Source organism: Vigna angularis, chromosome 4 (genome assembly GCF_016808095.1).
Source record: "Vigna angularis cultivar LongXiaoDou No.4 chromosome 4, ASM1680809v1, whole genome shotgun sequence".
Lineage (NCBI taxonomy): Eukaryota > Viridiplantae > Streptophyta > Magnoliopsida > Fabales > Fabaceae > Vigna > Vigna angularis.
Window position 1 is genome coordinate 41,636,369 of NC_068973.1, and position 25,689 is coordinate 41,662,057.

A 25,689-nucleotide genomic window follows, 5' to 3' on the forward strand; every position below is an offset into this window, starting at 1 on the left:
ATCCAACACACAATATATCTGTAAGGTACATAAATAATAGTTTCCAAAATTCTAACAATTCAAAACAATAGTCATAAATTTGTCTCGCTACTTGGTGAATGAGATTTAAAGAAGAAAGACAAATACATTTTTTTGTATGAACGTAACATCACACTGAGGTATCAAATATTTATATCATATTCATATAATAAAACGTTAAACAACTTTTTATAGTGAAATTATCATGCAATTGATATTTTTATTATATAATTGAGTCGTGTTTTTTTTTAATTTGAAACTCGTGTGTGTATTTGTTTGATATGAAATCCAAATACAATTACACACATTAAAAAAAACTCAATTCAAATTTTAATTCTAACATCGAAGAACCCACTTAATATATCTATTATAATGTTACATTTTCTATTAAAATTATTTTACGATTTTAATGATAAAATTATGTAATTTATTAAAGAATATGAAAAATAAAGTTAACCGAGATTAAAGTTTTAAATTAAATAAAATCTGACTAACTTGATTCTATTTGATTAGAATTTTTAATACAGTTCAAATCAAATCAAACAGCAACAAGAAAGTGTTTTTTTATCAATCATGAACAAGAACTTTATAATTCGCAAACACAAATTTATATAAAGTATGATACGATATATTCGTAGTACATTTTAGGAAAATATTGAAGTATATATTAAACAAAAGATAATACTTCAAAATTTATGATCATTGTCTTATTTTAACTTTTGTAGCTTAAGGGAACGTGTGGTAGTATTCATTAAGAACGTACCACAAACACGTTGAATTACAAATGTAATATTCTAAAATAATTAAGATAAATAATAGCAACAGTGTTATATTATGTCTGTGATCGTGAAAAGTGCTTAAAACGGGTGGCAGTTTGGGTGGGGAATTGCAGCGACTCAAAGTCGAAGCTGACGTTGGAGTCGATTGAATTGTGCCCTAATTCAGAATTTGGGGAAGGAAACGCATGCAACCATTTCAATTAGGAAGGAACACAATTCAATTCAAATAATAAACAATTGAACAAATTAATTGAATCGGAGGAACGAGAAAGCGAGGGCGAAAGGGAAAAAGAAGGGATCATGAGGGGTGGGAAGAAAACAATCCACGCAATCATCACATGGATGCGGCGGCAACCACCAAAGGCGAAGGCTTTAATCGCCGTCTTGTTAGGCATGACGGCTCTCGTCCTTCTTCGCATCATCGTTCACGACCACGACAATCTTTTCGTCGCCGCCGAGGCTGTTCATTCTCTTGGAATCTCTGTTCTCATCTACAAGCTCATCAAAGAAAAAACTTGTGCCGGTTACTTATCCCTTCTTTCCACTTTCTTTAATTTCCTTTCTTTTTCTGTTAACGACTAGTCCCGTAATCTTTCAACATAAAATTATTAAATCCCAATTTCTTTACATTTTTATTTAATATGTCTGCAATTTCCTTTTCAAAATTTCGAATTCCTTTGCGCCATGCATTAATATTTAACTTAATGTGACCTACCTACCTATGGCATCGAGTTTTTGTTTGGTTCAGAACGTTCCCATTGGATCATTAATGCCATTGTTTGACTGATTTCATTTGCTTGTATTGTTGCATGAAAAGAAGAAACACTATTCAGTTTTTTTTTTCATATATATATTCCTTGTAATGTGCAGGATTATCACTCAAATCCCAGGAATTGACAGCTCTGTTTTTAGCTGTTAGGCTGTACTGCAGTTTTGTCATGGAATATGATATACACACCCTTCTTGATTTGGCTACTTTTGCTACAACAGTGTGGGTTATATACATGATTCGTTTTAAATTGAGATCTAGTTACATGAACGATAAAGACAATTTTGCTATATACCATGTGGTAATCTCCCCCACATTCCTTTCACTTCAAAATTATAAGCTTCTTCTACATTGTTTTTGTTTTACTCAACTTAAAAGGTTATATATACTTTTTTTGAAATTGAATGCAGGCGATACCCTGTGCTGTGTTAGCCTTGTTTATTCATCCATCAACTTCACATCATTTATTGAACAGGATTTTCTGGGCATTCTGTGTATATCTTGAAGCTGTGTCGGTACTGCCCCAACTGCGAGTCATGCAGAACACCAAAGTATGTAACAACATGCATCATACATGTTATTACGTTATATAATTCTACTATTTCCTTCTTTATTATTTCCTTTTATGCTTTCAGATTGTTGAGCCATTCACGGCACACTATGTATTTGCCCTGGGCGTGGCGAGATTCTTGAGTTGTGCTCATTGGGTTCTTCAGGTATGATGATTAGTTCGTCCAAACTTGTGAATGCATCAGTCAGCTCTATGAGCCATTTTCAAATTCTGTTGCCACTTGTTTGCTGGCTTGTCCTGGTGTCTCTTATCACTAAGATGGACATTTTCTGGATTGGCATAATAACCAGCTTTCTTATAATGTATTAAGTTTTGTAGCATCATGTATTCTGGCTGTATCTGATTTCTTTTTATTGTTTGTATGTTTTATCTTTTAAATTCAATACAATTTCTTTGCTAGCAGGTTATTAATTTGCTGTTATTAGCACAGTACTTTAGTGGCAGCTTTGTGGATTTGCCAATTGCTAGTCTCCTACCAAGTTACCATTTCTTGTTTGTAACAGGTGTTGGATAGTCGTGGACATTTGTTGGTTGCCTTGGGGTATGGATTATGGCCGTCAATGGTGCTTATTTCAGAAATTGTCCAGACATTTATCTTAGCAGATTTCTGTTATTATTATGTTCAAAGGTTGGTTGAGTGCATCATATAGGTCTCTTTTCTATTTTGACCTTTTTTAGCTTGATTCTGTTCCTTATGATATATAATTTATTGCAGTGTTTTCGGGGGACAGCTTGTTCTCCGCCTACCTTCTGGAGTGGTGTGATTCACGATTCACTTCACTGCATACTTGCATTTACATGAACTTAAAGCAAGCAATATTTGTAGTTTGGAAGAGTTTGGCTCCTTGGAAGAATCTGGTTCTTTGTAAAGTTAGATGTTAATGGAAAACTAGATATTTATGCTGAAGGGACATTATTTGTAGTTGGAAATGCTATAACACATGATGATATGTCTATTTGCTTAGGTCTTGAAATTCAGTTGTTGACAGAACATTTCTGCGTTAAGCTTTGTTAACTGCTTGACTTGAGCCAATGAGGGTGAGGGAGTAGTCATAAAGTTCTTTGAACTTTGAAGGGATTGTTTTTTCCATAACATTTAGGTAATGGTATTTTTTAAGGTTTTACTTGAATATTTTTTACAAGAATGCAAAAATATTAAACTAAAATCTCTGTAACTAGGTTTTGCATTCCTCTAAAAAAGCCCGTGTAGAGCATGATTTGTTAAAGGACTATTTCTTATTTCTTTTAATATTTGTATTTTAATGAAAAAATAGACTCGTGTTGTTTTAAAATTATAGAGATACAAGAGATAAATAACAATACGAAGTTATGAAGGACAATCAAATATATATGAAAATCAATACAAGAAATACGGAGATTTGTAACTATATTACGCACAAATAATTAAATTTATTAATTGGAACCAAGAATTAATATTCTTAATTGGATATTTGATTTTTCGATAATTAAAATTTATTTAAACAATAAATAGTAAATATAAATAATTTGTTGGACCTACACCAAGTTACCTAAAATCTTAAAGTCACATATACTGTTAGAGAAAAAATTGCATGGAATCTTACGAGATCTTGTACATTACGTGACATTAAGGGACTCACTTAAAAATAGTGCAAAATCTCAAAATAATTTCTTAAAGGTGGTCTTAAGAGTTAGGGAATAACGTCTTTGTTAAGTCTGAAGACTGGACAGTTATAGTTAAATAGATAATTTAGCATTACTCTAAGATTATACTGAGGTATTATTTTTAAGATGTTTATAACTTTTGATCAGATACAATAATTTTATAAAACACATTTTGATAACTTTTTATTAATACTTTCAACCTTTTGGAACTTCAAAAAAATTATGAAAATTCATGTTACATTAATTAACATGGTCCAAATATCTTATGGTTATGGTACTGCATTCAATATAATTTTAATATAAATTTGGTAGCGCTTAGAATTGGAAGAAACAACAACTTACTTGTATTAAAATAATTTAAATAGAATAAGATTAAATAAGTTAAACTAAACATGTAGATAGCCTTTTAGGTAAGCTTTTACAAATTTGATTTTAGGTAATTTATGTTTAAATATTTTGTTTTAAAAGGTACGTTTGTAGTAAAACTTTAAATCTATTTTCAATTCATAAGCTACTAAAAGTTATTTTGTCTCAATATTAATTTTAAAACTATAATCAATTCCTTAACACGAGATCAGATATTTTAACACGATGTCCTTATTTACTGTCTGAATTTCATGAGCTTACGTGTTTGTATAAGAAATAAGGCTATTTGGATTGCCTCAGGCCTGAACAACGAATATTCATAGGCCATAATGGCAAATTCATATCCCAAACATATGAGGGCAACCATAAAATAGGACACTTCATTATTAAAATCAAGCTACTCAATCATTTCATCATCATGGAAAATTTGAGACAATAATCAAACATATTCCTTTAAGTGGTTCACTTAGAAGCATATATCATCGTACATGTTTACAATGATTGCCACAATCTTTGCCAGACAACTTAGACAGCCTGCAAGGTCATCAGAACAGAACAGGTACAAAAGAGAGGAAAGAGGTGGGGCAGCAATGTCTTCAATTTATAAGTTTGTATTTTTTTTCTTAAATATCACAAATTCCCAATCAATGATGGTAGTGTACAATTGGAGCCCACCGAGCAACATTGCTTATAACAAAACTCAATCTGAAATTGGGTTGTCAAAGTTCAGCTATGCACTTTCCATTAATAAAATTGATAACCTTTTCAACTGCCAGGTCAAGTTTAGCAGTTACAGCTGCTAAATTTTGCAGGAATTCTTCTGCAGTTGGTTTGTCACCATCAATGATATCAGTCACAGCTTTTACAAAAACTGCAGGAACTTTCAGAAGTTCAGCAACATAAGCAATAGCTGCTCCCTGGAGCAAAAGTTGAAACGGGGAGTTAAAGCCAATATTCAACAATGGAAAAACTACTATTAGTTATCATTCAGTTCTCTGCAATTTAAGCGGGGGTTTATTTTATGTAATAAGGCGTGATTTGTGAAAATGTAGATTCATGCCATTCCTCATAGATTAACAGAAAATCCCACAGTCTAGAGTAACCGAATTTATCAGGTTACCTCCATATCTTTAAGTGTGGCATCATTTGCAATGATGGATGATTCATCCTGCTGTGACATATCTAAAGAGTCGCCAGTTGACAATTTAGCCACCTGAAATATGAATAGATTTTCATTGGGTTTAAGTTCTGCACAATTTATCTAAACAAAAGAACCGACCACAATAACACCAGGAAACAAACCAAAGGACATTTTTCATCTGTTTGAACTGTAAAATGGAACATCACCTTTCTTCTGTCTAGGATGTTTTATTTTGTGTGCAAGTGATCTACTATTATTATGATCGAAGTTAAAGCAATTTATTTATTTGCAAGATTTTCAATGCAAACCAGCAATACATTTGTAACCTCCTCATACACCAATATTCAAGACAAATATTCCATTCAGTATACTGTATAGGGTATGGGTCCAAACTCCAAAACTATGCCAAAATTGTAGTGCCTGGCCTCTAAAGAACACATAAAGGTAATAAGCAATAACAGAGAGATAAATACATTAATAACTAGACAAAAGTAATGGTCAACAACCTGGAAACTTAACATTTCTTAGATTGTCATAAAAAAAAGGCTTTATGGATTTTCCATTCATCTATGATTAATTATTCATAGCTTGACATTGTTTGATAGAAAACACATGTAAATCTCTACTTTATCAGAAAGAAATACTAGGCATACCAATTCATAAACTAGGCTAAACATACATCTTACATCCAAGATATCAGCAGGAGTGACTAATCTCAAATGTACTCCTAGTCAAACCATCAAGCCAAGACAATCCTAAAAATCATGACAATTTGTGTGATCAAAGGTACAAACTTCACAAAAATTAGCAGGGCAGTTCTTCAATCTAGGTAATCTGGTTAACAAATGAAATCTATCTCAGAATTTGGGATGACAACATTTTGTGATATCAAGGTAATTGTTGGCAATGTGAATTTTAAATAAAATGTTTTCTTTTCAGGAGAAAAATACATATTAGCAAATAACACTCACCTTTAGATTAAGCTCCCTTACAAGGTTGGGTGCTTCAACGGCTTTACGTAAACCAACACCGTACAGATCAAAAACCTGCAAAAGATATCAAACATATTATAGATGCTGATGTCTAAACTTCTACCTCACTACATTGCAAGCATGAAACAAAGTATCAATGAATTAAAAATTAATTCTCAATTCTCAATGAAAAATATTAAAATATGTTATGGTAACTCTCGGCCAATAGTTTCTATGCAAGATTCTTAACTGGAACAACTGAAAATTGTAAAAGAAAACATAGCATTTAACCCGATATGTTAATAAGTCAAAATTAACGATATTGATAGGTCAACCACGTTACTCTTTCCCTAGTTTTTCTCTGATGGTTAAATATGAACTAGAGCAAGATGAGTATATAATGCTTTATGGTAGATAGAACATTATTGGAATTAAAGAAGAGCGCATGTAAAATGAACCAAATCCTAAGAAGATAGAAATAAGTCCAAACTAAATAAATGATACTTTTCTTATCCTCTTTCCCCATTTTTCCTCCGGTACATACACAACAAAACAATAGATATTATATGCATTGCAGTCTTAAATATCAAGTTGACACGGTCAAACATACTTCAAGTAGACAAGGGGGCAAAGACAAAGCAATCAAGAGCTACCAAGAGGAATAACAAAACACTTACGGGTATGGGTATTCTTCTGTCGTGAAAGGCACAATCTGATACAATGAACACATCGCCAATACTAGCTCCTTTGGCCTGAAAGCATCCAGTAATGAACACTACTTAGATAAATATGCTCATGCATATACAAATCCATTTATCTGTGACTGCACCATAATATGTTTAGCTACATACTCTATCGTTATAACATTTTAATTTAGTATGAAGAGTTACTATTTGTTATATGTACATCAATTGTGGTAAGTCAAACAATTGCACAGACAGGTAAACACAATCTTGTCATCAATAGATTGCAATCATATGGTCAGTCAAGCCACTTAAAATAATCATACAATTTAGTTTAATCCATTTCTTGATTACTAAACAATTTCTATATAAAATTATAAAGCACAATCAATGGCTATCATTGTTTGCAAATAATGTTTTAGTTTAACTTTGTTTGATCACTTATTGAAAGTTATAAAAATATTTTTTAGACGACAAAAAAAATTATTTGACATAGATTACAGGATGAATAAAACAGTTATATCAATCACACCAAGAGGGCATGTAGAAAAGGGAAAACATTGCAACAGATAGTTAATTCGTATGTTGAAAATGAATATGACTACAATTCCACAGGAAGGAGGATCAAAGCTAGCTAAACAAGGAAGAGACCAGCAAATAGCACAATGTACCCTAAAGCTACCCTAACAAACAGCACATTTTTTAAGGTACAGCCATTTTTGGGGGGTACAAAACTAGAAAATCAGCTATCCTAAGGCTATTGCTCAGGGGAAAAAAGTGCTTACCTTGAAGCCACCAGCAGTTCCTGCATTGATGATCAAGTCTGGTTGTAACGTTTGTATAGCGGCATATGTTACAAGAGCAGATGATATTGTGCCTACGCTATCAACCCCTGAAAGAAATAGATCAGAACTCTGCCAAAAAGAAAACTAGCAGTCAAAACAAAATTGCCGCTTTCTTTATGTTTCTTAAAAACATGGAATGGAGGCATGTTATAGTTATACCGACAGACATTCAAACTACTGCCCATGTAACATATTCAAAAAACAAAATCCAGGCTTCATAAAAGCGGGCAGAAATCATGTTTTTATATTTGTTCCTAGAGGTTTGGATTGGGAAAAGCTTCATAGCAACCCATTCATTATTCCCATCTCATTACATTTCTTCCAACCAATCAAATTGAAAAAGACCAACATCCTTACCTAAAACAGGATCTTTTCCAGGCCAGATCAAGCTTACATTGAGATTTTTGTATGTCCCACGATAACGGACCCAGGGAACTCCTTGTGGAAACCTGTACCATTCCACAGACAGACACTTCAATCAGTGTAAATAAGTGAAATGTAAAGGTCCACTTTATTTCAAACCCTCAGTACCAAATAAATCAATAATTAATTGAAAAACAAAAACAAAAGCTAGTCCAAGAAATTCTAAGATGCTGCATGAAAATAAAAATTAATTTGTAAACAACATAACAAGATACAATATTTCATTTCAAGCAAGGTTAGCCAAAGTAAACAAAAAAAAAGGGGGGGGAGGGGGGTGATTAACTAATTGGAATAAGTAGTCTTAAAACCTAAGAAAATAAAAGAGAGAAAGAGAGATACATACGGAGAATTAGGTTCCTCGGTGAGCTGGAACCTGTTGACGATGGGAAGTGCCTCCGTCTGCATAGCTGTTATTCATTTGATACAACATTTAACAATAGGACGATCAAATACAAGAGAAAATGGAAGATAACATAACATAAGATCGTAGAGTACCAATGATGATGACGATGTTAGAAATGGGTTTGTTCTGGGAAGCCATGGCTTGCTGGTCAGGAGGAGGAGGAGGAGCTTCTGATTGGTCCCCAAGCGCAGCCATGACTATTTGTTGCAGATTCGTACTACTTTTCTCTTCTTTCTCTATCTCGGTTTCCACATGTAATAATATAATATATATATATATATATATATATATATATATATATATATATATATATATATATATATATATATATATATATATATATATATATATATATATATATATATGATATACTTTGGCAGTAAATTTTTCAAATACTCTTTCATTTTTTCTTTAACTTGGGTAGTGCCAAATTCAACCCATTGATCACTTGTCTAATTTCTTAATTTCTGGATTAGAGTGTTTATAATTAACGTCTAATAATAATAATAATATATTATTATTATTATATAATTATTATTGTAAACTGTTAAATAATATAAAATTTTGGGGGAACTAAAAATTATATTTGAAAATTTGCAAAAAGACTAAAAAATATATTCACTAAATTATAAGAAAATGTAATAGATCCACGCCATAAATAGTTTATATTGTTAACTAATAAAAAAATAATTTTTTTGAGTTCCAAAGTATTGTTGCCCAATTAATATAATAACTAATTAAAAAATAATTATTGTGCGTTCCATGTTATCCAATTAATATAATTACCATTTCATATATAATATATAATAGATATAACAGCTATGTGTGTTTGTGGATAAACTTATTTTATTGAATTTCAGAAGAAGGAAAATTGAAATTAACTTTTCCATAAACTAAAAATAGTTTATTCATAAATTAATGTGTATAAGTTCTTATATAATTTAAGTAATTTTTTATTTATTTTAAATCAATGTTAGTTTATATTTTTTTCACAAATTTTGATGAAGAATATTTTTCTTCTATAGCATATTTTTTTAATTATAATAACTCTCTTGAAGGATTGGTATTAATTTATTATAATTTTATATTATAATGTAATCTATATATAGAATTTATAAATTTTAATTTTAATTATATACATTGTAACACATAAAATACCAGTATAATATATTTACAAGTATTATATTTCATTATGATATTTAAACAGAAGGATGTTATGTAAATCATCCAAAACTTTAGGCCAAGTTGATATTAGTAGAACTTGTACAGCCAGCAAGGCCAGAATAGTACGAAAGAGAGAAAGGAGGAAGGTTTGCAATATCTTCAGTTTATACTGGGTTTAATTTTTCTTAAGTTTCAAACAAATTCCAAATCAATAATGATAGTGTTCTAGCTGGAGCCTACCATAATTGAATATACAAGGACTTGGAAGGTGAAATTTGCTTGTCAAAGTTCAGATACGGATTTTCCATTAATAAATTTAACAATTTGTTCAACAGCAGGGTCAAGTGCATCAGCTACTGCTGCCAAATTCTCCAGGAATTCTTCTACAATCGGTTTGTCACCATCAACGATATTAGTTACAGCTTTTACAAAAATTGCAGGAACTTTCAGAAGGTCAGCAACATAAGCAATAGCTGCTCCCTGGAAGAAAATGTTGAAACTGGGAGTTAAGCCTATATTACACGGTTGAAAGATCAGAACAATTACTAGTTAGTTATTCAGTCCTCTGATACTTAAATGGGGATTTATTTGATGACACATGTTATTTGTGGATATGTGGATTCGTGTAATTCCCAATAGATGAGTGGAATGTCCCAATCAGTTTACCTCCATATCTATAACTGTGGCATCATTTGCCTTGATTAATGATTCATCCTGCAGTGCCATGTCTAAAGAGTCACCAGTAGACAATCTACCCACCTGAAAATATGCGCAAATGTCGTTTAAAGTTCAAGTTTTACATAAGTAATAAAACAACTATAGAATTGGGCAACAAATACATAGTGAAGCAAATCAAGGCACATGTTCATGTACTTGATCTTCAACTGTAAAATGGATTATGAAACATATCCATGCTCCAGAGTATGATATTCATCTGGTGTGAAGACTACTATTATTATATAGGTTAAAGCTGTTTATTCACTTGCAAGATAAATGCAAAGGCAGCAATGCATTTGTAACCTCATCTTACACTAATGGTAATAAAGGAAAAACCGGATCCATTCAAACTATGCCAAGATTGCACCACCTTGCCTCAAGAAGAAATATAAACATAAAGTATAAACAGCAAGAGATAAATGTATTAATGACCTGAACAAAGTAAAGGCCAACAACTTGGAAGATGCTAGACAATTTTTTTTGCATTGGCATAAAATGGTTTGCTTTCTTCGTTCCCTGATTGCATATTAGACTGACTGAAAATGAATTAACATGTAAATCTCCAATTTATCAGCACAGATGGAAGCAAATAAAAAAAAATGGATTAGACATAGTTTTTGGCACATGACGAGTGTTAGCAAATCACTCATTAATATACATCTTGTAACACACTCTTATGGGGCTTGAAACTTATTGTGATTTTTGTGATTTCCAATTAATTTTAGTCAACAAAAAAAGTGTATTCAAAATAATGTATAGAAGAATGCATTCCTAACATTTCTCTTACGCAGATTATTATATGTCGGCTTCAAAATTAGTCCTTGATTGTCTAATCATACGCATATTATTATCAGTAAGAATCTAATCCAAAATGAACTCCAAAGTGTCAAGCCAAGACAATCATAAAAATAGGAAGATAACTTTTGTGCTCGAATGCACAAACTTCACAAGATGGCATTTGCATCTCTTCAATCCAGGTAATCTGGTTAACAGATGGCAAATGATTCAGATGACAATATTTTGTGATATCGAGGGATTTGGGTTGGAAATATGAATTTTGAATAAGATTAGCTGTTAATTTTGTGTTTTGATCGGCAAGATTAACCGTTATGGAGAGTTTTGTTTTCAGCAGAAGCGTATACATTTTATCAAATATTACTCACCTTTAGATTCAGCTCCTTTGTAAGGTTCGGTGTATCAAAGGCTTTACGTAAACCAACTCCATACAGATCAAAACCCTGCAAGACATTTCATGTCTATATATATTAATGTTTACAGAAAAAACTTCTTACTCACTACACTGTGAGCACGGAGCAGCTTTGTTCTTGTTCACCCCTCAACCCCAGAAAGGGTTATTAAAATGTAAACCTGTACATCTATTTAGCATTCATCTCACAAATGAAATATCTCAACAGAAGCTTTAAAATTTAAAGTCCACTAGTATCGACCAATAATTATTGAAATAAGTAACTCTAAGTCTCTAGCCAAATTGTTGTTCATAAGATTCCTAACCGACAATTGAAAACTTTAGGAGAAAAATAGTACGTAATCCTCTTGATTACCTAACACACTATAAGCCTTTAAAACCTAACTTACATAATTTTGGTATATAGTAATTGCACAAATGATATCGATAGGTCAACTATCATACTTATTATTAAGAAGTGAGTTTAAGACTAAATTGTCTTTACGAAACCAACTTGTAATATTGTCTCTATTTATACTATAGCGTAAACACAAACGTTATCACGCCTGTGTGTCCGCATCTTTTAAATATTTGTATTGTATTTTAAGTTAATAATATATGTGAATTGATTAAGTTAATATATAAGAGAAAAATAATGAGAGTAGTAATAAATAACTTAATATTAGTGGTAGAAATTACAATATAATAAAGAAACAAAATAGAAAAAAGAGAAACATGTAACAGTTTTATACAAAATATTTCAAAATAGCGATTACTTCTAAATTGTGTACACAAAAAAGATATATCCTCTTTATATATAGGTATAAATACTGTAATTTGATCTTATCTTTAGTAGATGTAGGATTTCCAACACACATCTTTTCAATCAAGGCATGTACAACTCATGTAATTGATGAAATATTTGTGAGTGGTAAGTAGCGAATAGCACCATAGGTTCTACAAACTTCGCTAGGATATGATCTAGTGTCCTATTAGAAAGCCAGTTTAAGTCTAACCGAACCTTACCAAATTAGCTTGTAAGGTGGTGATTATCTCTACTTAAGTCTTGGAAATTGATCTTATTTCTAATCGATGTAAGATTTCCAACCGTTACTCAAATTTTTCTTTGTGATCAATGGGTAAAATAAAGCATAAGAGGTATATCATGCTGAAATCATTTAACTATAATTCTTTTTCCTAGTTTAAATAATATTATTGGAAATAAAGAAGAAATACAAGTTAGAACAGAGACAAGCATCCCACATAGATAGAACAAAACCAAAACAAGAGAAAGGATGTATTTTCTTAACCCTTCACACCTTCTCCCCCAACACATACGTAGTACCAAAACACTAACATCACCATAGATTATTCCATTAATTGCTTTCTTAAATAAAAACTTGACACAGCCAACTGCACTTCCAAACAGAGAAGAGTGTAAAAACAACAATCGAGAACTATCAAGAGGAATTACACTTACAGGTATTGGGATTCTTCTGTCATGAAAAGCACAATCTGATATAATAAAAATATCCCCAATACTAGCTCCTTTGGCCTGAAGGCATTCAACAATAAACACTATTTAAAAAAATATGTTCATGTGCACACACATGCATATAGCTGAATCATAATAATGTTAACAACTGGTATAATCATCATAAGATTTTGATTTACTGAGAGTTAATATTTGAATCATGTACACCAATGGGGTGGGAAGTACAACAACTGCACATGCTGGTAGAAAATAAGTCTGTCATCAACATGCCACGGTCATATTGTCCATCCACACACAGTCATAAATTTTAGCAATCAATTTCTTGATTACAGAACAATTTATACATAAAATTGTGAGACATAGAATCAATGACCATTTACAAATAATGCATTAGATTAATTGATTTTTACCATAAAACACTTATGTTATAAGTTTATTCATCACAAAAAAAAAAATAGAAAAATATATGAAGCAGTATTTAACATAGATTACAGGGTCATATTCAAAACAATTACATCAACTTCGCCACCGGTGTGGATAAAGAAGGAAAAACATTGTACCACATCTTACGATAAACTATTGCAAAAATGAATAGGTCAATAATTTCACAGATAGAGGATCAAAACAAGCTAACCCAGGAAGAGATGCAAAAAATGTAACATGGAGATTTGGGAGTTCAAAACTAGTAATCCGACTAGTCTAACACTATTGCCATGAGAGAAGACAGTGCCAACCTTGAAGCCACCAGTAGTGCCTGCATTGATGATCAAGTCCGGTTGTAATGCTTGAATAGCAGCATATGTTACAAGAGCAGATGGTATTGTGCCTATACTATCAACCCCTGAAAGTAATGGATCAAGACTCGTCAAATCAAAGTAGCAGGCAAAACAAAATTGCCACTTTCTCTCTTTATGTAGATGGGGTCATGTTATAGTTGTTCTAAGAAACTACCACCCATGTAACACAATGAGGAAACAAAGAAAGTCTAATCTAGACAAAACTCCGCAGAAACCCTGTTATTCTTTTTTCTATTGTTTGGTCATGGTTTTGATTGGAACAGAAACTCGTTCATTCTCCCAAGCTTATCACTTTACTCAATACAGCATTAACCTAATTAACAACGGTGACCCATCACAAATTTTGCCCATACTTAGAAGAACATGAACCTCTTATAATTGGAGTTTAAACCTAATTAATTCTTACAGACCTAATAAAACTGTGGGCTCTCTAACAGATGATTTCGTGCCTGAAGTGTGAAGTTTGTAGGACTCACTATACTTAATAACGGTCCAATAGCTAATGATAAGATAAATTTAAACAGCTGTTAAAATAGATTCTTATACAATGTTAGAATTTATATTTAAACATACCTTGGTTACAAAATCATAAAATAAAAATAGTGACAATTTAATTATATCAACGATCAAAGTAGAATCTCCAACAGAATCGGATATGAAATTAACTAGTGATAATTTTAAACATCTTACCTGTAGCTGGATCTTTTCCAGGCCAAATCAAGTTTATACTAAGATCCTTGTATGTCCCAAGATAACGGACCCAAGGAACCCTTTCTGGAAACCTGCACCATTGTGAGTTGAAATACACTTCAATCATGTGTAAATACATGAAAAGCAAAGGTCCCCTTTGCTTCAATCTCCTCAGTAAAAAAACAAATAGATAACTAATTAAAAAAACTACACCATGGAAATTCTAAGATCTGTAAGCAGCATAGCATCAATGCTCTATTTCTTTTACGCTGAAGGTTTACCAAAATAAAATAAAAAATAAAAAATAAAAAATAAAATAAAACTTGTGTGATAAACTACTAAGAAAGAGATCGCAAAAGAGTGAATTTTCCTTGAAATTCTAATCATTAATCAAGTTAGTTTTAAAATTAATAAAACTAATAAAATAATCCTTAAAATTATAAATTGACAATTTATTTAATAAAAACAGATTACTAACACTGCTATGACTAAACTAATAATATTTTAACAAGTAATTATTATATAATTAATACTAGTTATTGTGTAAACAGAGAGAGAAGAGAGAGATACTGACGGGAGTGAGGGTGGTGAGTGAGCCGGAATCTGTTGACGATGGGAAGTGCTTCCGTCTCCATAGCTGTTGTTCATTCCATTGAATACAACATTAACATTAACACCATCAAAACAAAAACACTACAAAGCATAACATACAGCGGCGTGTAAGTTACCAACGACGATGACGATGTTTGATATGGGTCGGATATGAGGTTTGGGTTCACCGGCCATGCCTTCTTCCTCTGATTCTTTTGCTGCTGATTCTTAGTCCTATTATCGCGCTATTACACTATTTTCTTTCACCGGTCAATTGCTATTTTATATAATATATATATATATATATATATATATATATATATATATATATATATATATATATTTAATCAAGTTTTTATTAAACGATTTTTTTATTAAGTGTTTAAAATGTTTTTTTTTTGTTTAGATACTTTACTATTTTATTATCAATATTTTTATTTTGTGTACTTTAATTCACATGTAATAACTATTTCATTTTCAAAGTAAATGTTGTTTTTTATATATTAATTGGATATGAAAATTTTGTTTGACGTTCGTCTATGTAGGAAAGAGGTATGCTTATACCGTCCTTGTGTTTGTCCATCTAATATTCCAAATATTAACTATTTTCTTTACAAAAAACGTAAAATTTACTAAAAAAAACACATGATAATATTAACTATTCCATGTCAAAATATATTAATTTTTTTCTTCAATATCAAATGTTAAGAAATAAAAAATAGCTATGTATAAAATAAAAATAATAAATAATAATTAGATAAAAATTAAATAATTATAAAAAATAATCAGATATATATATATATATATATATATATATCTTAAAAATAAGTTACGAAATAAAAAACCAATTAAAAGTTAATATTAATTTTTTATATTATCTAATAAATTAAATATGTTTGAATAATTTAAAATAAAAATGAGTACCAGATAAATACGAGAACGAGACGAATATATATACATTCAATTAATAAATTTTTTGACATTATAAATAAAATCAATTATGTTGAATAATCTCGACAAAAAATAAGATAAAATTATAAATGACTTTAAACTTAATATACACTTATTTGCTAAAGTTAAAATCAACTTAAATTCCTATTTTTCAATTCGTACGACCAACATATTTGCTTAATCATATTAGTAGTACATTTTTATTCTTCAATTGATTCCAATAAATAGAATGTAAAATATTCACATTTAAAAAAAAATACAGAATTTACTATAGACAAAATAATAACTTATTATATTCAAATATGTATAGGCACATATTAATTCATTTGCCATTTTCTTCTCTCTTATCCGATTGTAAAATAGATGACGATTCAATCGAGAACCTTAATTAAAAAAAAGTTTAGTTAGAAGTTTAAATAAATAAATAATGAATAAGTTAGTTTGAATATGTTTATAAACATTTTTTTAAAAGATAATTTCACATTTCTTCTATTTTAAAACCATATTTCTTCCGAATAATTGAGTCTTATAATTTTAATTTTAGTTTTTGTCCTTAATTTATCATACAACATACTAACTATAGTATATGTGTCAGAAACCGAGGTATTTTACATCTTATAATAGAAGTTCAAAAGATAGGAGTAATTGTAGGGTTAGGAACGCTACTTTTTTTTTAATATTATGTATCAGTTAAAGAGTATAAATATTAAGAAAATATGAAATCATGAATTCAAAGCTGGATAAATAATAAATGGGTGATAACATTCGATGGAGAAATTTCATTTACCTTCCATAAATTTATACTGAATAACATTTCCTACAATTTAAATTAAATATTTAATCGTATAGGTTTTTAACAAAATAATATTTATTATAATTCTTAAATATTTTTATAAGCGATATTCATTTCTCCTTATTTTTAATAATACGATATACTTATTTTCTTTATTTTATGAATATAATATCTATTCTTATAGAATATATTCTTTAAATTTTATATTTTAAAATTTTATAATTCTTTATTTAAGCTTTAATCAATATAATATTTTTAAATAAAATAAGAGAAGCTATTATTATTTTTATTAAAAAATGTAAGAGATAAACGTTATTTATTAATATAAGTAGTATTTAAAAGCTAAATATGGTGTTAGTTTTATTTTATTATAAAAAAATAAAGAAGTGACTGTCTAGAGACGAAATATGAATGTGATTTAATAGATATTCATATATATACAGATATGACGTCTACATTTAACTTATTTATAAATAGATATTAAATTATTTATTACTTATTTATTTTTGAATATTTATTTAAAATATCCAGTTATTTCTGGTATAAATAACTATTTTGAATCTGATATAAATGTATGTAAAGAAATAACAAAACATTCTTAACAAATGAGGTATGTTAAAATCTAAAGGAGTAACAGGGGAAGAAACAAAAGGATAAACAAGAGAGTAAAACCAGAATAAGTAGGTGCAAGAGTAGAGCTACGATTTGGCAGCATGGGAAAACTGTCAGGTAAAGGCATTTCGCAGTTGTCACCATTGAAATATATTCTTCTAGGAAATGCCCATCCATTACTTATTGTGAAAGAATTTGGATCTTTATCCAATAGTATTTCTGTTGTCACAATACCCACTTTAGCTTTATCAGAATGCAACAGCTCATTGTTGTAATAATCTATTCCCCAAAACAGGGAAACTCCATCTGCCACACATTTAAGATTTCTTTCAGAAAATGATGATGGGCTACATAAAATCTAATAGTTCAAGTACAAATTTAAGGTATGATCATGAAGACAGTACCTTGGATTCCGAGGGTGGGAAGTTTAGTGCTGTTGAAACTGTAGGTTGATGTTTTTTGAGTGAAACCAGGATGTTGGACCAGCAAGTTCCAGTTCGAGTAGTTTTTGTTGTAATTGTAGTTAGAAATTGTAAGCTTCACTCTCCATTGGTTCATATAGTTGTTCTTGAAATGCCAATGGACTCGAACGGGGCACATGTGGTCGGTGCATTCAACAATTTCAATCGTGTTGTCCTCATTGGACCGTGACAAGGAATCAGGCCTGGTTATATGAGCACACAAATGAATTGGGAGAGGGAATGAAAGTAACGGCATCCACAGAAACATGAGCAATAGAAATAAACCTTATGCAAGACGCTGTACTTTTATCTGCTTCTCTGCATCCGCAACTGCAATCTCGGCAAGATGTGACGATGGGGTTGTAAAATGATGAGAGGGAAACACAGCATACCGGTAATGTGTTTGCTAAGAAACTGGAGTATGCACATGTTGACTTCCAAGTTCCTGAAGTGCAAAATTTAAATGTGTGCTAAGGAACTAATCATTTACTGTCATCTAAATTCAAATCACAGATTGTCACACTAGATTGTTGAGTTCTGTAGTCATTAAAAGTCTCTTTACATTTACTGTGCAGGTCTGTAAGGAAATCAAACTCTAAATCTAATCCTTGCTTGATATGATTATGATTATGTATGATTGTGTGTGACTAAGAAAAGAGCATTTGTTGCAGGAGAATGAGAATATTACATGGCAAAAGAAGATTAACTTACTGAGAACAGGAACTTGTCTTAGTCCCCCAAAATCTGAGGACACTGAGGGATCAGTGTCAAGAAGGGGGCTACAAGTGTAACCAGGACCTGGGGCCATCAATGTAAGATTGTTAGGTGCTTGTCCAAGTGGGTTATCTCCCACGTTGCGCACTTCAAGTTCAAATGAAGAGAATGCATTGAAAGGATCAATAGACCAGGCAGAGAGGAGGCCACCACGGCAACAATGCTCTGACCTGTTTTTCGAGACCTCCGGAGAGAGATCAACTATGATGGGATCATTCTTGCAGGAATGCGGCATCTGAGAGCCGCTGTAAGACGAGCAATTCCCTCTGTCAGTTGCTATGGCACCACTCATTGACCATATCACTTCATTCTTAGCCCATTTCCACCCTAGCTTCCACCCTGGTTTCTCCACATGCCTATACTGATGGTAGTTCTGAAGCGTCACCCTTGCCTGCACAACACATTCCAAGCTCGATTCTAGTTCTGATTTCAACAACAAAACAAGATTCTAATTGTGCGCTTCATTATTTCATATTCCATGCTACAAAACGGTAGAACTTAATCAACTAGTTGGTGTCAGAAAAATAAGCTTCAAATGCTTCTATTTAGTGTAATTTGCTAACCACCGGATATATCGCCTATAGTATAAAGTGGATCGATTGCCAAGTTGATTGGAAATCTTGTGTTTTAATTGTATGATATTTCTCAAGTTCCAGGTAACTGTGTAATTGTACTTACCAGATATCCATCATCTGTACGTTGGTAAATGTCAAAAGTTACGGAAATGTTCCCAGTTGAATCCAACGGATCGAAGCAATCTGCAGAGAATATTGAAAGCTAAGTGAGCAAATCAGAAGAAAAGGCGGCTATAAAGGCAAGAGCATAGCATCATGTAGTGAAAACAGAAGAGAAGCAGCAGATAAAGGAGAAGTGCATTGCCTGAAAAAATGAAGAGAGCAAAAAAGACCATCCACTTCAGCGTAGGAACAACGAGCACCATTTTGTTAGCGTTGAAAATAGGTAGGTTTGGGTGGCTTTATTTAATATGTTGTTTATCAATCTAGAGAAACCCGTTGTGTTGCTTCCTATTATACAGTACTAAATATCAAACAAGATGTCATTGGAAATATCAGCTACTTTTTACGACTAGACAAATTCTGAATTTGAACAGCATTACAGACACCATTCATATATTCCACTTAAATACTAAATATGCTAAGCTACACAATAATATTTTGAGCAGATTAAAAATAAATCCAACAAAACTACCAAGACTTTGTGAAAGGACCTTTAATCTCTCATGAGACAGCTTTATGTATTGTTTGTTCCTTCCTAGGATATGCTACCTGTCTTCCTTTAGTACCACATCATGGGAGAAAATCAAGTAAACCTGATCCCTTTAAAGGAATACCTACAATAAAATACTAAAGGGAATTAAACAATGTATATTAAGGTAATAGAATTTAAATCTAATTTAACCTCACAAAGTCATCCTTTTTCCTTTTTCTTTTTGTCTCCAACTTTTCCACCTGAAAGTGGATGCAAACTTACAGTGAACATTTTCATTCCATGTCTGAGAAGTAGGTAGACCACGAATTTTTGTTTGTCCCTTGTCTTGAGTCTGTGAAGTAATGTTTGTGATGTAATGTTTTACATTTCAAAATAAATATAAAACACGATATATCGAACTTCATTGAATTGCCTTGCTGTGTTGTGAGGCATGGCTTCTTGTCTTTGTTCATTAGTTGCCGAATGTGTGAAAGGACATATATTTAATGTAAGAAAGGATTGTGATTCGTCTATTTATCTTAACTGATAACTGTATTAGCTCAAGTACTGTCATGAAACCATAGATTTTTACGCATCTACACTATCCATTATCCAATTATGTCCCAACAGCTATGTAATGCTACATCATTACCTAAAATGAGTCAGCACCTTATTTTGACTAAAAATAAATTGGATCAGGTTTACTCACTTCTGTGACTCTTTTTAATTTTTTAAATTATATATAGATGTATATAAATTAAAATAATTATTATTTTTACATGTTAAATTATTACATTATAATTAATAATATAATACATAAAAATCAATTTTTTAATTTTAATTTTTATTAAAAAAAAACCGGACTAACCCACTTCGCATCTGACCCACTACTTTGACGGGTCAAACGAAACTAGATTGACAAATTGAAAATTTTAAGTCGGCCCACCAAATTTTGCCATCCCTACCACTTCCTTTCAACAATTACATGCTTTCAACCATCTAATTTTTCAATCTTGCTTTACAAATAATTACCTTTTCACAAGCCAGACTCTATTTTTATCGGCTAAGGTATCAAGTGATAAACCAGGTCAAAGATATATATACCGTTTGCTCCAGTTTCTCATAAAAAAAAAATACAAAATGAATACATACATGCTTTTGTGAAGGCATACTTAAGGCATCTTCTTGCCGGCACATTCAAATTTCCACAACCTTTTTGCCTGCTATTGTTGATATACGTAAAAACAACAAAAAGTCCAATAAAAAATAGTGCATGCAAATTTTTATGTGATAATAAATTATTGATGAATTTTGGAATATTAATCTATGGGAGTAATACATTACTTTATTTAGAAATATAATTCATATTATTTTTTATTTACAACTATTCCTTAATTCTATTCATCCAATAATCTTTCAACTACTGGTTTGATAGACTACTTTGAAAAATACATGTCATGTTATTTTGCCATCAATGGCCAACAAGACGTTTATCTACATTACAACTGAAGTGATAAACACGCCCGGCAAAGGATAATTGAGAGGTTTCGTTTTTTTTCATGAAATTCTATCATTTTCATATCCATAAATAATACAGCATACAAAGTGACTCTTAAAAAGAGACTATGCCCAGTAACAATTTGCATCAATGAGAAAAATGATTGAACTTAGTTTCTTGACTGGTGATAAACTTGAGACAACTATGCTGTCTCACCAGAAGATGGCTGCAAGAGTGTAGAAGATGAGCCTAAAGGCTCATGCACGACTGAGTTTGAAGAAACAGATATGGGATTGCCCTCTAACTTCAACATGATACCCCCCAATATTTCAGTTAAACTTTTCTTGAATTCTTCTTCTGTAACCGTGTTTGTGTCATCGGCATTCACCATCTTAAAGGCTTCAACAATAACTTTATCCATCTGTCAAATCAAACACGCCGCTTTTTAATCTTTGGCTCAAGAAAATGCAATGAACATTGATAAGATATCATTGTATGTCATGATATGCTGGCATAACCCAAAAGGAAAAATAAAAACTAGTAGTAGCACTGGTTCACGCCAACTAAAACTTTTGAGCTTCCATTGAGTATAATAAAATAAACTGCAGCAGTGTCAATTTATAAACAAATGTGTCTATCTCTTTAATAACACTACCATTGTAATGACTCATGCCAACATTTCAATAGAAAATGTCTTAATCTATCCTATAATTTCAGCCAAATTTAGTTCTTCAACAAAACTCACTATCTAGCAGCATACAGAATTCAATAGAGTAAAAGCAACTGCCAAATAGATGAACCCAAAGTAAGTACGAAAGAGGATGATTTTGTCTGCATGCATTTTGGAATATACCTCTTCAATTGCACCAACTGGAGGCAAACCAGCAGATGGAGACACCAGATCTAGTGCCACCCGCAGATTGTCCTTTGATATTTTTCCATTGCGATCTTTTGACAGATTCTCTAAAGCCAAGTTCAATGTCTGCATCATGCGACAGATCGATGAATTTCATGTATGGATGAGTAAATTCAAAGCAAGAAAGATATTGCAATGAATCACAATAGAAATAAACCCTTTCTAGTTCAAACTTGTTGGATAAAAATCTCTTAACGCCTCGTCCATCAAATGTGTTTTCGCTGTGGGCAACAATGACAGGTTTCTCTTTAAGAAAATCAGCCACACTGAATGCCACTCTCTTAAATTCTTCCAAAAATGTCTCCTGAGAAGCAGTTTTGTCCAAAGCAGGCCCAGCTTGAGATAGAGCTGGATCCACAATGTTGTTGAAAACCTTGATGAAAAATTGTAAGTCAGGAGGGTAAGGAAAATAAAGAACATTGAGACATCTCTAAATAATCAAGTTTTGATACACAAAGCTATAGTTTCAAAAACAAGTACTTAATTGTGTTCAAGAAACACCATTCAAGGACAGAGTAGTTGCAGCATCTACCCAAGAATCTGACGTGGGAGGAATTCCATGATCAACAGTGAGTCTCCCAAAAGCTTCAATTACATGGTCACGAAGTGATCCACTAGGGGACTCAATCTGAGAGAAAATGGATGCCATTTCTGCTTCATAACTTGGACCATTCACAAACTCAAGTAGATCTTCCCCTTCCATGCGGAGTATAACAATAGGGTCTCGCTTTAGTCCAGCAGCCATGCCCAAAAGAATGTCTGAGAGAACTTCTTTGAACTCCATCTTGCTTACTTTTTCTTGGTTGCCATGGGTGAACTCATTCAAGACCTATACAAAAGTCAATAGAATTTTCCACTCATGTAGTCTTGTTCCATTATTTCTACAAATTAAAGCATGGAAACTTGGGTAGTACATGTAGAAATTGTGAAAGCACCTTGAGGACTTATAATGAAAATGTAGTGACAAATCAAACTCTTCAGATAAAGATAATGAATGCAGATACACATCTTGGTTTACCTATGTGGCACAAAAGTGAATCAATCTCTGGGAACAATTACAGCCCAATGGGTAAATTTTGCTGGGCAGTATATAGTGCTAGCATGATAATAGTACTTCATATTTCATAACAAATAGAAATGAAGGAAAATAAGCAACAGAAAAGCCCACCGGTAAATCCACATTGATTGATATCACGTCATAAGTTTAGAATCATATTGCTTCTTTTCTTTCTTGTACTCTAAATTTTTTCATATTTAGCAAAGTAATTAGGCAAGGTATTTGCTTTTTCCCAAAGCATGCTATTAAAGGAACACCCTTTTTTGTGCACATGTGGAGCATTGGAGCTGGCACTAGCATTTTGAGTTGGGTCCCAGGAGTTCATCATTAACTATAATAACAGATTAACTTTTTGCTACTCCAAATCATAAACTTCAACAATAGATTAACTTTTTGACTCACTAAAGTCTAGTATAAAATAACAATTTACAGTTCTTCAATAGGAGGGTCTAGGATCAAGTCTGGTTTAACATACAGTTTAACATATATTAGCTGCTACATTGCCAGCTTAACACTGTTTCTTCCACTAGATACGCCACCAGATTCCGCCTCCAGGGAGAAAATTAAAAGCAAAATAGAGTAAGGCAAGTAATTGCAGCAGATAAGGCAGATTTCCACTGGACCTACCAAGGTAACATGGTTCATGGATTATGAAACTTCTGGGGCCAGCTAGAAGTCAATTTTGAGAACTTATTCTAGAAAGCAAGCACCACATTAACAATAATTTTAAGAAATGTCACTGAAGACTTTTTTTATCCCTAGTTCAGACACAGACTGTTTCCTCATCAACATCTGAAGCACTAAACAGGTACATTTCTGAAAAGGAGGCACAGCTACAGATATAAATAAAATTAATAAAGGGAAAACCACAAGACATGGGAACTCAAACAAATTAGATGACGGTAGTGAGTATTTTATTATGGGTGATAAATTAACTACTTTTTCTTAGTCATCATGATAGTATTGTCATGGTCAGAATTATAATAATGTGCACACGAAATACTGCCAAAGTGTAAGCCAATGCAAAAAAGTGAAAAAAAAGCCAAGCAGCCCCATACAACATCAATCTTGGTAGCAAGTTAGACACTTTGAAGCAACCGATTCGAGTCTTACAACTTGTTTTCTAAGTGGGAATCATAAACAATTGACAGAATTGTTTCATTCATGAGTAATTTCTTTCAGATAAAGACATGTATGAATATTTCCTTTCATGTTTAACCCCCACCCAACATAACACAACAATATTTCCAAGATTCCAGTCCAAGATATTTTCGAAAGAAGACAAAAACCCAAAAAGGAAAAAAAAAAAGTAGGGATTATTGGGCAAGAAATAGAAAAAAGAGAAGACCTCATAATAGATGTGATCTGAATCAGGACTAGTGCCTTGAGCAGGCAAACCAAGTCCAGCACCGATGTCAGCAACAGCAGGTTCAAGCTCCTTCATGGAGAGTTTCCCATCTCTGTCCTTATCCAACTCGTCAAACTTATTGTCCACAAAGTTGCTGAAAACTTGTTCATTTCCAACCAACTCCATAATCTTTGAACCATCCACAATCTGTCCCTTCGCACCATTTTTCCGCTTGCTGCTCCCTGACTTACTCGCCATTCTACCCTTCACCTCTAAAGAGAAGTAACACTAATACGGTAACACCCTTTGGCCTGTGACTGGTTTATTAATGAGTTTGAACGCAGTGGAAGAGCAGGAGGAAGGAAAGGAAGAAGGTCATTATTCTATCAGTCAGCAATGGTGTGAAGTGTGAACCCCACACGTGGCTCCCTGGACAAAGTATATACATGTAAATCTTGATCATATATTGTAAGAGAAAAAGAGCAAACACAACATGTGCTCAAAAAATGTTGGTCCTGTTTGTTTTAGCAATTGGAAAGTTATTTCATCCACCACCAAGCAGACCTGCTTTGTCCCTTTTCCTCCTCTCTCCTAATGAAATTCTTCGTACTTTTAGTTCTTATTTGATGTGATTTTATATATTCTTTCTTCATTTTGTGTGTGTAACTTGAGTCCAATAAATTAATGGTAACCTGAGATACTTTTATATTCATTCCATATATATAATATAAGGATAAAATAATTATAAAAAGTAAATTTTTGTATTTTTAAAAATAAAAGTAAAAAATAAAAAATGATATTGTCAAATAAACAGTAA

General features: G+C 32.0%; 5 protein-coding genes across 6 annotated transcripts; 1 reads left to right on the forward strand and 4 right to left on the reverse strand.

The window, feature by feature from the left end:
* The first annotated feature begins 858 nt into the window (after positions 1-858).
* LOC108330674 (uncharacterized) lies at positions 859-3,267 on the forward strand. The gene is made up of 6 exons (XM_017565182.2): positions 859-1,320; positions 1,668-1,867; positions 1,977-2,117; positions 2,202-2,282; positions 2,641-2,765; positions 2,853-3,267. The coding sequence occupies exons 1-6, from the start codon at positions 1,098-1,100 to the stop codon at positions 2,899-2,901; spliced, it is 819 nt and encodes a 272-aa protein (XP_017420671.1). The 5' UTR covers positions 859-1,097; the 3' UTR covers positions 2,902-3,267.
* Positions 3,268-4,530: 1,263 nt separating this feature from the next.
* On the reverse strand, positions 4,531-8,872 carry LOC108330689 (5'-methylthioadenosine/S-adenosylhomocysteine nucleosidase). Its single transcript, XM_017565198.2, has 8 exons — positions 8,706-8,872; positions 8,554-8,617; positions 8,145-8,236; positions 7,728-7,834; positions 6,937-7,011; positions 6,260-6,334; positions 5,268-5,360; positions 4,531-5,064 (listed from the first exon to the last, which is right to left on the reverse strand). The coding sequence occupies exons 1-8, from the start codon at positions 8,806-8,808 to the stop codon at positions 4,867-4,869; spliced, it is 807 nt and encodes a 268-aa protein (XP_017420687.1). The 5' UTR covers positions 8,809-8,872; the 3' UTR covers positions 4,531-4,866.
* A 1,047-nt stretch (positions 8,873-9,919) lies between these two features.
* LOC108330532 (5'-methylthioadenosine nucleosidase) lies at positions 9,920-14,989 on the reverse strand. The gene is made up of 7 exons (XM_052876267.1): positions 14,876-14,989; positions 14,663-14,754; positions 13,910-14,016; positions 13,161-13,235; positions 11,658-11,732; positions 10,444-10,536; positions 9,920-10,257 (listed from the first exon to the last, which is right to left on the reverse strand). Exons 1-7 carry the CDS (start codon positions 14,908-14,910, stop codon positions 10,060-10,062), a joined length of 675 nt encoding a protein of 224 aa, XP_052732227.1. The 5' UTR covers positions 14,911-14,989; the 3' UTR covers positions 9,920-10,059.
* A 2,585-nt stretch (positions 14,990-17,574) lies between these two features.
* Positions 17,575-19,784, reverse strand: LOC108331209 (COBRA-like protein 1). Its single transcript, XM_052876551.1, has 6 exons — positions 19,724-19,784; positions 19,523-19,602; positions 18,782-19,235; positions 18,356-18,515; positions 18,014-18,273; positions 17,575-17,915 (listed from the first exon to the last, which is right to left on the reverse strand). The coding sequence occupies exons 1-6, from the start codon at positions 19,782-19,784 to the stop codon at positions 17,620-17,622; spliced, it is 1,311 nt and encodes a 436-aa protein (XP_052732511.1). The 3' UTR covers positions 17,575-17,619.
* A 1,598-nt stretch (positions 19,785-21,382) lies between these two features.
* Positions 21,383-25,476, reverse strand: LOC108330675 (uncharacterized). Of its 2 annotated transcripts, none has more exons than XM_017565183.2 (5): positions 24,873-25,476; positions 23,000-23,296; positions 22,625-22,840; positions 22,405-22,533; positions 21,383-21,972 (listed from the first exon to the last, which is right to left on the reverse strand). In XM_017565183.2, exons 1-5 carry the CDS (start codon positions 25,128-25,130, stop codon positions 21,754-21,756), a joined length of 1,119 nt encoding a protein of 372 aa, XP_017420672.1. In that variant the 5' UTR covers positions 25,131-25,476; the 3' UTR covers positions 21,383-21,753. The 2 variants fall into 2 exon arrangements, with proteins under 2 accessions (XP_017420672.1, XP_017420673.1); XM_017565184.2 differs by lacking the exon at positions 24,873-25,476 and adding an exon at positions 23,486-24,719.
* Between the last annotated feature and the right edge of the window lie 213 nt (positions 25,477-25,689).

Bases quoted from the DNA above. Each gene is read 5' to 3' on its own strand.
- LOC108330674 (XM_017565182.2), top strand. From the start codon at position 1,098: ATGAGGGGTGGGAAGAAAACAATCCACGCAATCATCACATGGATGCGG. The intron at 2,118-2,201 runs GTATGTAACAAC...TTATGCTTTCAG, and splicing joins GAGTCATGCAGAACACCAAA to ATTGTTGAGCCATTCACGGC. The intron at 2,766-2,852 runs GTTGGTTGAGTG...AATTTATTGCAG, and splicing joins TGTTATTATTATGTTCAAAG to TGTTTTCGGGGGACAGCTTG.
- LOC108330689 (XM_017565198.2), bottom strand. From the start codon at position 8,808: ATGGCTGCGCTTGGGGACCAATCAGAAGCTCCTCCTCCTCCTCCTGAC. The intron at 7,835-8,144 runs GTAAGGATGTTG...TATTTCTTTCAG, and splicing joins TGGAAAAGATCCTGTTTTAG to GGGTTGATAGCGTAGGCACA. The intron at 7,012-7,727 runs GTAAGCACTTTT...GGATGCTTTCAG, and splicing joins GAACTGCTGGTGGCTTCAAG to GCCAAAGGAGCTAGTATTGG.
- LOC108330532 (XM_052876267.1), bottom strand. From the start codon at position 14,910: ATGCTATGCTGCTTACAGATCTTAGAATTTCCATG. The intron at 13,236-13,909 runs GTTGGCACTGTC...GAATGCCTTCAG, and splicing joins GCACTACTGGTGGCTTCAAG to GCCAAAGGAGCTAGTATTGG. The intron at 10,258-10,443 runs GTAAACTGATTG...ATTTTCTTCCAG, and splicing joins CCACAGTTATAGATATGGAG to GGAGCAGCTATTGCTTATGT.
- LOC108331209 (XM_052876551.1), bottom strand. From the start codon at position 19,784: ATGGTGCTCGTTGTTCCTACGCTGAAGTGGATGGTCTTTTTTGCTCTC. The intron at 19,236-19,522 runs GTAAGTACAATT...TGTGTTGTGCAG, and splicing joins GTACAGATGATGGATATCTG to GCAAGGGTGACGCTTCAGAA. The intron at 18,274-18,355 runs GTTTATTTCTAT...TCATATAACCAG, and splicing joins AGTACAGCGTCTTGCATAAG to GCCTGATTCCTTGTCACGGT.
- LOC108330675 (XM_017565183.2), bottom strand. From the start codon at position 25,130: ATGGCGAGTAAGTCAGGGAGCAGCAAGCGGAAAAATGGTGCGAAGGGA. The intron at 23,297-24,872 runs GTCTTCTCTTTT...ACTTTTGTATAG, and splicing joins CAGATCACATCTATTATGAG to GTCTTGAATGAGTTCACCCA. The intron at 22,534-22,624 runs GTTTATTTCTAT...CGCATGATGCAG, and splicing joins ACAAGTTTGAACTAGAAAGG to ACATTGAACTTGGCTTTAGA.